The 11,901-nt window shown below is 35.5% G+C and overlaps 1 protein-coding gene across 1 annotated transcript; it reads right to left on the bottom strand.

The window, feature by feature from the left end:
• Nucleotides 1–3,037: 3,037 nt before the first annotated feature.
• Smp_099770 (tetraspanin, putative) lies at nt 3,038–10,563 on the bottom strand. The gene is made up of 7 exons (XM_018791282.1): nt 10,487–10,563; nt 10,287–10,443; nt 10,054–10,242; nt 9,927–10,001; nt 9,786–9,881; nt 9,514–9,609; nt 3,038–3,431 (listed from the first exon to the last, which is right to left on the bottom strand). Exons 2-7 carry the CDS (start codon nt 10,350–10,352, stop codon nt 3,276–3,278), a joined length of 678 nt encoding a protein of 225 aa, XP_018645497.1. The 5' UTR covers nt 10,353–10,443; nt 10,487–10,563; the 3' UTR covers nt 3,038–3,275.
• Nucleotides 10,564–11,901: the final 1,338 nt, after the last annotated feature.

The following is an 11,901-nucleotide window of genomic DNA, read 5'->3' as shown; positions in this document are numbered from 1 at the left end:
CTACCTTCTTTACACAATGTTAATCATACTATCAATAATCGATTCATATTTATAAAGATATATAAAAACACTTTCGAAGCGATAACAATCATATATCTAAAAAGAGACAGTAACAAATCTTTCTTTGCCATGGTAACATAAACCCCCCTTTTTATTTATTACATCATTCTTTTTTTCAACTCTTTCTGAAGTTTAAATTACATCATTGTCATTTTTCTTCAATTCATAACTGACTGGTTTCAAGTCATATCTTTCTTTATTATCATTAATCTATTTTAAGTAGCTTCATTACACAATCATCTAATGTTTGATAATTCTACGAGTTTTAATTATTATTTCAGTGTTCTGGAATTTTTCCCCCTCCTAAACTTTATTTTTGTGAGGGCTATGATACTGTCCAGCTGCCCAGACTGAACCACGTGGTTTTCTTAGGGGGCCACACCCGGAGCATTTGACCTAAAGATCTGATCCACAAGGCAGTGGAGCATGATAAGGAGATGCAGTCCCATGGTAGTTGGTGACCAACGATTTTTTTCATACACCATTTATTCCTTCAAGATACTGGAGAAAATGTGCACGATTGGTTTGGAATCAGGGTTTTCTAACTCCTCTAGGTGGACTTTCCGTGTTCACCAACCCGGTTAAAACGCCGGACATTCGCTTTTCGTACTCTCAATTTCGTGAACAACACGCGTGGCACGAGAAGTCAGTGGGTAGGACTTCTCTGGCAGAGACTATATACTTGTGGCCATGTGAGAGGATTTCGAGAGGGAGAGAGTACTCTCCCCACTCTCGACCGTATCAGGACATTTGGAGGCTACATTAAAATACATTTATTCATCTTTAATCATTGTTGTATATATATCAGGGTCCCCATGATATCAGTATGTCATTATCTGTCATAACATTGATTTTAACTGTTAAATATGTAGTAAGCAACCGATGAGAACCTAATGAAATCAAATAAATTCCAATTATTCTGTATCAATCTTCTTTGTTGCTCAATAATCAATATACGTTGGTTACCAAAAAAAAATATTTTTCTTGTTTTGTTTTTTTGTTTTCATAAAACATGTAATTACAGACAAAAATTGTATTGTCTTTTGTTTACTCACTTCTATGTGAAAAATGTTTTTTCTTTTTTTTTCTTTTCTATGGAATATGAACGTCATCAAATAGGCTTGAATAACAATCTATAATACATATAGACCATAGTAACGAAATTATATCAAAAAGAATATTGAAGTTGTTACTAACTATTTGATTTACAGGAGATGTAAATACCAGCAGAAAATATTTAGGCCACGTGTTACGTATGCCTGAACACCGATTACCACGACGCTCTATGATGACTAGTGTAGGGGATGGTTGGAAGAGATTTAGGGGCGGCCAAACCAAAACGTGGCATCAGTGCTTGAAGTCACTAACTTCTAGTCTGAGCCATGTTGGTAGATGCAGACTACTTGATTGGGGTCCGCGTGACTATCGTAATCAATGGTTGGAGACTCTGGTGACATGGCTCAGAATCGATCATCATGGCGTAGGTGTATACACTCCCTGTCTTCCCTTAAACCGTGAGATTAAAAGTGCTTCATATCTGTCTTACTTCCTATACTATATCCTTATATACAACCTTTCTTTTATATACCATCTCCAATAAATTAGCTACTTCTATGAATCCGATGTTCATCTTGTTGTGCTAACGAGGTATGGCAACTTGGACAGATGCATATATGTGCCTGGTCCTACGTTGTAGCTGACTGACTGACTGAGCAGTAAATATATAATTCAATTACTAACTTACTTCCTAACGCCTGTTATCCCCAGTGGAAGAGCATAGGTTGCCTACCAGCATTCTCTATCCAATGCCGTTCCAAACAATCCTTACCAGTTATTTCCAATTAACATTCATCCTTTTCATATCTGCTTATATTTCCCGGTGCAATGTGTTCTATGGCCTTCCGATTTTCCGCTTCCTTCCAAAACTCCAAGTTAGTGAATGCCCACTGATTCAGTTTGGTGATTTCCCTAATGTGTGCCAGATCCACTTGCAACGTCTTTACCTAACTTCCTCTTTAACGGGAAGCTGGTTTGTCCTCTCCCATAAAACACTGTTGCTCATAGTATCCGGTCAGTGAATGTAGGGTATTTTTCTAAGACAACTATTTATAAATATTTGTAGTTTCTTGACGATGGTTGTAGTTCTTCATGTTCCAGCTCTATACAGTAGAACTGTCTTGTCTAGTCGGCTTATGCTCCTCCACTAGGAGTAACAGGTGTAAGTAAATAATAATTGCGATAACATTCTTATACAATTATGAATGTTTGTTTCTTATTTAACATTCTATCGTGAAACAGTTTGGTTCACATTTTTTCTCCCTAACAAAAATCATGATGAAAATATAAGTAGTTTGAGTAAGAAACAATGAAATTAGACAGTTTGTATATTTATCTAAACCCTTATAAGCATATAGAGTTGAGATCATGAATCAATTGAAGCTAGACCACCATGGAAAACCTGGAATCACTGAATGGCCGTTTCATGGAAGAACTGGATGGCTATTACGTCCTATTGTGGGACCCCTCAACAGTGCGCATCCACGATCCCGCACTCGCGAGATTCGAACCTAGGACCTACCAGTCTCGCGCCAGAACACTTAACCGATAGACCACTGAACCGGCATCCAACGGTGTTAATGTCTAACTTCAACCAATCCACAAAGTTGAGAAACCATTCACCAATGTCATCAATGAATTGATATCTCCCAACAGACCTGGTTGACCTCCACTGATTACTGCTTCTCACTAGAACTCCAGTAAAAAATACCTCATGGAGCCAGTCACTAGTGACCATATGATCATTATCAGAAGGGGGTTTTGCAGATATTTTAATAATTTTATAGAGTTGAGATCATGAGTCAATTGAAGCTAGACCACCATGCAAAACCTGGAAGCAGTGGACGGCCGTTTCGTCTTATTATGGGACCCCTCAGCAGTGCGCATCCCTTATAAGCTTAATTTAATAGTCAATAAAACTCAAGATATATTAATATATTGCCTTTTTTTAAGTAGTACATTTGACGTTCTCTGGTGTCCCTCAAAGAATAAAAAACGAAAAATAAAATTCAATTTTACAATTAACATTTTTCAGTTTGTGAAAACTAAATTATTCTTTAAAAAAAAATTTTGTTATTTAGTTGCCATAGTAACAACTGAATGTCATTTATTATGAATGAAATGAATGTAGTTAAGTTGAATTCTCATTTTGAATTTTATCATGAAGAAGATGGATTCTTTCCCTTTATTGATTTATGAAGATTCAGAATTGATACACCAATGAATACAATATAAATAAATGATGTAATAAAACAAATGGATGTTAATAGAGTTATGTAATATTGTACGAAATCACTTAATTCATCATAGCAACCCTGATAGAAAAAAAGAAAAAATACAAAAAATACAAAAATTTGGTTAATTAAGTAGAATGGATCATAACGTATCTGATTCATTTGAACCTTATATTGATCTTAATGAAAAGTCTGAAAGAAATCGATAAATTCCATAGTAATACCCTCGATGAAGATCAATTATTTGAGTTTCTTAAGATGATCAGAAGGGGTTTTGTGGAGATTTCAGTATTTTTCATAGTTGAATTCATGAGTTAATTGAAGTTAGACCACCATGGAAAACCTGGAAGCACTGGACGGCCGTTTCGTCTTATTATGGGACTCCTTAACAGTGCACATCCACGATCCCGCACTCCATTGCTTCCAGGTTTTCCATGGTGGTCTAGCTTTAATTGACTCATTTATTAAGATGTTTGACTTATTTTAACTGATCTCGATAAATTGATCGTCTCGGTTAGGTTGAACATAACAATTATCTACAGGCCATTGAAGGTTATAGAAGTTGAGCGCTTGCTCGTGATGTAACGTAAAGTTCTAGGTTCAATACCTTATGATTGATTCGTGACTTCTCACTATTGTGGTGTTTCATACTAGGACGAAATAGTTGTCTAGTCCTAATCGGTTTTAAGCAATGGTCTAGCTAAAATCATCCAATGATTTGACTTATGATGATAGTAAATAATTAGCGAGTTACATCAAAGCAGATGTGAAATTTAAATAAAGAGTGAATAAGCATCGTCACAGAATAACATGAATCCAACTTAATTCAAGATTACTAGTGTGGAAGGACGGAGAAGCTTTGGAGGATGTGGAAATTTTTACATATCTGGGCAGCATCATTGATGAACACGGTGGATCAGATGCAGATATGAGGGCGCAGATCGGCAAAGTAAGAGCGGCATACCTACAACTGGAAAACATCTGGAGCTCAAAACAATTGTCAACGAACGCCAAGGTTAGAATTTTCAATACAAAAGTCAAGACGGTTCTAGTGTATGGGGCGGAGACGTGGAGAACTACGAAAGCCATTATCCAGAAGATACAAGTGTTTATTAACAGCTGTCTACGCAAGATACTTCGGATCAGATGGCCAGACGCTATCAGCAAGAAGTTACTGTGGGAGACAACAAACCAGATTCCTTCCAGTGGAGGAAGAAATCAGGAAGAAGCGCTGGAAGTGGATTGGGCACACATTGAGGAAAGCAGCCAACTGAGTCACAAGAAAAGCCCTCATATAGAATCCTGAAGGTCAAAGGAGACGAGGAAGACCAAAGAACACATTACGCCGATAAATAGAGATTGCCATGAGAAGAATGAACAAAAACTGGATAGAACCAGAAGGGAAGGCGCAGGACAGAGTGGGTTGGAGAAAGCTGGTCGGTGTCTTATGCTCTATTGGGAGTAACAGGCGTAAGTAAGTAAGTAAGTTTGGAAGGACGTTCGAGATGTGAAATTGGTTAAACTATGGGAAACTGATAACATGTAGCCGTTCAACTAGAATCTATTTTAACCCTTGTATTAGTTTTAAGTAACATACCGATGTTGACTCCAGAAGACCCATATTTCTCAGCAACAGATTTATATTTATCTAATAAAAATCAGCTGACAGTTATTTTGTGTTATATAAGTAACTATATACATATCAGATAGGAATACATATTCATGTCAAGTTTCAGAATAAAACAATGAGTATCTATCTGTCTATCTATCCGTACATCTTCATCTTGAATACCATTATTTCCATCAATAAGATACATCAGTCATATTGCTGTATCTGCATTTAGTCAAATTATCTTCTAGGAACGTATTAGCTAACACTGGATACGATGTAGAAATTGTGAATAACAATAATAGTGAAACGTTTGTAAAATCCAATAAAAGATAACGATTCCAATGTAGGAATTAAAACCAAAAGTGCTCTTCACTTCTACCCGAAGTTTGTGTTGATGATGTCGTTTAGAAGGACGATGAAAGCTTCACTATCAAACCATACAGCTAAGAGAACAGAACTCCATCAAAAAAGGAAAGCTTTTATGGAGTATGAGTAAATATACTCCTTATTTTTATACAATAAGAAAAAGATTATGTATAAAGATGATTGTGTATATGACTAGGTAAAACCGATTCTAATTGCTACAAGGGTTTGATCGTAATAAAAGTTCAAATACACATAAATAATGGTACAAAGGGGAACCAAATATATATGCGCCACACAAAAAATTGTTATTTCATTTAATTGAGTGAAGGCTATGATACTGCCCGGGTTCCCAAACCGAAGCAGGTGATTTTCTTAGGTTGCCACACCCTGAGCTTTTGACCAAAAGATCTGATCCATAAGGCAGCGGACCATCGTAAAAAGATGCAGTCCCATGGTAGCCGGTGATCAACGATTTATTCATACGCCATTTGTTCCTTCAGGATACTGGAACCCATATGCACCATTGGTTTAGAATCAGGGTTTTCCAACTCCCCTAGGTGGACTTTCCGTGTCCACCAACCCAGTTAAAGCACCAGGTATTCGCTTTTCATCCTCTCAACTTCGTAAACAACACCCCCACCACGAGTAGGACTTCCCTGGCAGAGGCTATATACGCGTGGCCATGTGAGAGCATATCGAGTGTGAGAGCGGACTCTCTCCACTCTCGGCCATACCAGGGTATTCGGGGGCTATTTAGTCTTTTTGTGCATTGATCTAACTAATTTAGTGTGAGTTGTTGAAATTTATGCATTCTATATTGTCTATAAAATTGACTACCAATATTAATATATTCTGTTTGAAATACAATACTGAAGTAAATTGTTTGCATGTTTAGTTTTTAATACATTCAATTTAACTTAAAGAATAGATAACAACGTTCTGTATCATCCTGATTTTCATTCAAAGTAATCAATATTGATGTATTCAATTTACGATCCTAATGATTTTTCCGGTTAAGTTCATAATGTGATCTAGTTCTCTCGTTACTTGATAAACGGAGTGATCAAAAGTATTTTCCTTTGAGTATTACACTAAATGTTGATGTATATTAAATAGTCCAACTAATATATTTGCATAGATAAAAGCTTATGGTTCGACTATCTAAGTAAAAAAAGTGTTGCTCTGGTTGTTAGAAGGTGCATCGACCTCATGACGTCCGATGGAACTTGACTTTCATCATGAGGCATCATAATTATTCCTCCAACTCCCAGGGCAGAGTTTAAATGGTTTGAATTATTTTTTTCTGGTTAGCGTTTTTTTTAGCGAGTTAGTTTTTCTACGGGATGTGGTCGCTAACCCCATGCCCAACCCTCCTACTTTACTCGGGCTTGGGACCGGCAGTAACTCTAGAAGAGCTGCAGGCGGAGTTCGTTTATCTAAGTAGTCATGAATAAAATGTGGTAAGTAATCATAGAGATGAAAACTTCAAATGATTTCTAGAAATACAAATTAAATTCTCATAGAATGTTGATTTCCAAGTTATATCTACTAGAGCTCAATAAATGCTGAAACACGATTTTAAAAGTTCCAATAGCATGATCTATTGAATGATGATTCATTGTTTCTGATGATTATAGAAATATTACTTGCCTAGTTATCAGAATCTGAATGCATAGTGAGCTTTTACCGTTAAAGTCAACTTAAGAATAAGATTTTGGACAACTTGAGAGGCAGATTCATAAAAAGAATAAATTTATTCTGACTTAAATTGATTATGTTACATTCTTAACCAGTTTCTAACAGCTGACATATCCTGTACATTCTTTTTCTTTTGATGTAGTTCAGTTCTCTGAGCTGGACAGTTTGGTCGTGGAGCTTTCATTGTCCTTCTGAACGACATCATCAACACAAACTTCAAGTAGAAGTGAAGTTTTTTGAATTTCTTCACATATAACTCACAGCTTATCCTTTAGACCTCGATGTTGATTGGTTCTTATTGACCTTAAATCTGTCATTGTTTATTTCTTTGTTTTGGTTGTATCTCGCATTGGTTTGATTTTTGTTCCTATATTTCTGCATAATTTTCCTGATTGGTTGATAAATTGGATTGATTTCAATGTGCTTGTTTATTACTGATTGACCTGAGTGCCAAGCTTCTAAAAATTCTTTGGTGTTTTTGGAATTGCCTCTATCCAAAATATCCATATTTTTCCAGTCGAATGTGTGTCCGTAGTTGTCCATGTGCATTGATATGAGTGAAGACATGTCATGGAGTTTGACTGCTAATTGATGTTCATGCATATAATATCCATTTCAACACTTCTTAAAGTTGACGAGGAACTTGGAAAAAACACAATTCATCATAAAACCTTGTATCTATTCACACTGACTACAGTGTAATTTCTATAGTTTTAACGATCGATTTAGTCAAAAGGTTGAACATATTATTATTAAACTTCAATTCCTATGGCATAGGCCAGTTTGACATCTACTATCATAACTACCTATAATTTATAAAATGACAATAAAATAACAAATATTCCCTGAAATATTCTGTACGTAGCTGAAACGTGGAGAACTACTACATCCATCGTAAAGAAGGTACATGTATTTATAAACAGTTGTGTATGCAAAATACTCAACATTCACTGTCTGAATACCATCTGCAACAGCCTACTGTGGTAGAGGACAAACCAGCTTCCATCTGAAGAGGAAATTAGGAAATGATGTTGCAAGTGGATAGGACATACATTAAGGAAATCACCAGACTGCATCACGAGGCAATCCCTAACTTTGATTCGTGAAGGGAAGCGGAAAATCTGTAGGCCAAAGGACACATTACGCTGGTGAATAGAAGCAGATATGAAAAGGATGAATGTTAATTGGAAAGAACTGGAAAGGATTGTTTGGGAGAGGGTTGGATGGAGAATGCTGGTGTGCGGTCTCTGCTCCTCGACGAGGGGTAACAGGCATAAATAAGTAAGAGTATTCTAAACGATCTGAAGGAATCTTCACATCAAATTAGAGTTTATTTTATCACTCATACTGTATATATAGTACATAAAATTTCTCTATTATTAAGCCTGAGAGTATCAATGTAATTGGGAAACTTCATTTCGATTGACCTTTCTTCATTTATAGTAAAACGTTCGAGATACTATTGGAAATTATTGATTAGATTTCTTTAATCAATAAACCATAGTGGAATCTATTAACAAACATGTTCGTTTTGTTTTAATGAACCCATTGAGTAGTTTTCAGTGCATTATTTGTAATTACCATACGGTTGAGTAATACTTTACCAGGTGAAAAACAACGTCGTTATTGATGAAGATCATCCTATGTCTTGCAAACATTTTACAGTAACTGAAGCTATCAACCATGTATCACAGTGTCGAAGATATGATGTCCAGTATATAGAAAGAATTGTGAGAAAGCAATGAACAAATATCTATTTTATAGTTTTTTGGTGTTGATAGAACAAGAATAACAAACATTACAAAACAGTATGAAATCATGAGTCAATCAAAGCTAAACCATCATGGAAAGCCTGGAAGCACTAGACGTCCATTTCGTTTTATTTTGGGACTTCTCAGCAGTGCGCATCCACGACCCCGCCTCTTGAGATTCGAACCCAGGACCTATCAGTCTTGCGTGCGAGCGCTTAACCTCTAAAACCACTAAGCCGGCATCCAACGGTGTTAATGTCTAACTTCAACCAATCTACTAAATTTAGCAACCGTTCACCAATTGTCTTCAGTGAGTTGATATCTCACAACAGACCTGGTTCAACTAAAAATTTAGTAAAATCTCCACAAAACCCCCTTCTGAGAACAGCATGAATTGTTTTATTTCCTGGAGATTTTCTAATCTGAAAAGAATCCATACTGTTCTGCCACATTTATTGTTACTACACTAGTTATATTTATAAATAAGATGAAATCAAAATGACTTTTTGTGGCAGTAATATGAAGTACCGGAGGACCGTTTCGCTCTAGTATGGCAGTCCTCAACAGCGCTTATCCATGATCTCGCATGCAGGATTCGAACCCAAAACCTTCGGTTTCGCAAGTGAACTCTTAATCTCTAAACCACTGAGTATCCATCTAACAGTGTCAATGTCTAATTTAAAATAAACTTATTCCATAAAACTAAAAAAAATTAAATAAATAAATATTGACTTACTCTTGCATAAACAAACTGACCAACTCTACACGAATATGGTATCAATAATTTAGCTTTTCTAAAATCAGCATATGAATTAACTCCACAACAGAAGAACTATTCAAAGAAAAAACAAACAAACAATTAAAGATTATGAAATGGTAGAGAAGATTTGTAGCTCAGGTAGGTGATTTTGATGTGGGTTTGGTCGTAGAGCTCCATGACCAAACCATTCAGCTCAGAGAACAAACCCATATCACAATTAAAGATTATCTGAACATTGAATAACTTACTGTCATATGTAATTTATCAAATTCATCTCCATATTCATTCTTCTCATAATAATATTTAAGAGTAGTATTCAAGGCTTCTTTAGCATTAATAAAAAACTATAAATTCAAATATTCAATCAATCAATCAATCATGTAACTAACTTGATCATCAATGATAACCGATACAACAGCTATACATAGATTAATTATTGTTGCTATGGTCAAACAAATAACATGCTAAAATGTAATCGATTATATAGATATATCCCATAGTTACTATACTACTTACTAAAATATAAAAAATATTGATTTTTCTCCATATTCCAAGAAATCCTAAACATGTAGTAACTAAACCAAGACATCCGGTGAATATTCCAGTTGGATAGATAGCTGGTATTGTATATTGTATAATTAATTTATATTGAAATAAATGATCTTGTGCTTTAATACTTAATACAAATAAAATGAAGCTGGTTACCTAAATAGAAGAGGTTAGAAGGAAAAAGAGACGAAACAACTTACTCCAAGGAAACAATTTAATACAATGAAGACATAGAACCAAAATTGTTGCGTCAGCTTGAGCTTCATTGTTGTTTCTTCTTTTCCCTTTTTCTTTTTTCTTTTCTTTCTTTTCTTGGTGATTAAATGACTTAGAGATTAGTGAAATGATCAATGGAACCTTATTTAGTTTAAACTGTTATTATATAATAATAGTATATTACTTAAACAATAAGCATAGTAACTAATTGATGATTGAATCATAGTAACAAAACACTCAATTAAAAATAGTATGATCAAATCTATAAAGAGGAGTAATTACAGATTACCAAAAATTTAATCAGGCTACAACTACCAAAACACTGTATGTTTTTGAGTTTCTAATGTGTATATGTGAATGTGTGTGTGTGTGTCTGTGGGTGTAGGTGTGTTTGGGGGGTGAGTGTGTGTGAGTGAGTGTAACGTAATATGTCAATTAATTATAAATTTAGCAATAAATTAAGGCAAAAACCAAAAAAATAAAAAAAATAAAAACATGGTTATCACTATACTATACACATGGTACTTACAGTAACTATGTTACAACAAAAAAAGTAAAGTGAATTGGTTTCTATGTGTGTGTATTATCATTATTATTATTGATTAAAATCAATAATATACAGCTTAGTAACAGAAGCATTTAAAGGCAGTACTATTGAATGTCTCATTCCACAATAACATTCATACTACTAATAAACTATTTAATACCAGGGAACAGTAGACAGCTAATCTACTTTCTCATTTAATTTTAGAACGAGTATTTTAAAATCACACAATGAACATGAAATATATAATTGATTGAAACGAAACTCAACAATGAATATATTTGAACTCCTGAGTTTATGTAAGCTAGAACACCATTGAAAACTTTGAAACGTTGCTCGGCCGATTTGTCCAAGTATATGACTCATCAGCAGTGTACATCCACGATCTTCCACGCGGCACTCGAACTTAGGGCCTTCAGTCTCACTTTTGAACGCTAAACCTCTAGACCATTGAGCTGGCATCCAACAGTGTTAATGTCCAACTACAGTCGATCCATGACCTTGAGCAATTATTCATCCATTGTCTGAGGTGGATACCTATCTCTACTCGATACGGATTGAGCTACATTTGTTAGACATTAACACAGTTGGATGGCGGATCAGCGGGATCTAGAGGTTAAACGTTCGCGCGCGAGAACGATGATCCTCAGTTCGAGTAACGAATTTGAGATGGAGAGTCTCCTACAAGGATGAATCAATCCATATATTACATTGAGATAATAGTGCATAGTCTATCACTCATAAAATTAAATTGATTGTTACAAGGTAAAGTACATTATATTCACTTTTAAGCAACTTTGGTTTCAAATAACTCCGCCTGTAGCTCCTCAGAGGGCTACTGTCGGTCCCAAGGCCGGATAAAGGAGGAGGGTCGGGCGTCGGGTTAGCGACCACATCCCGTAGAAAACCAACTCGCCAAAAAACGCTAACCAGAAAAAACAATTCAAACCATTTAAACTCTGCCCTGGTAGTTGAAGGAATAATTATGACGTCTCATGATGAAAGCCGAGTTTCTTCGGAAGTCATGAAGCTGATGCACCTTCTAGCAACCAGAG

This window comes from Schistosoma mansoni (genome assembly GCF_000237925.1).
Source record: "Schistosoma mansoni, WGS project CABG00000000 data, chromosome 3 unplaced supercontig 0105, strain Puerto Rico, whole genome shotgun sequence".
Taxonomy (NCBI): domain Eukaryota; kingdom Metazoa; phylum Platyhelminthes; class Trematoda; order Strigeidida; family Schistosomatidae; genus Schistosoma; species Schistosoma mansoni.
Note: the sequence above shows the minus strand (reverse complement) of the source record. Positions and strands in the feature narration are given on the sequence as shown.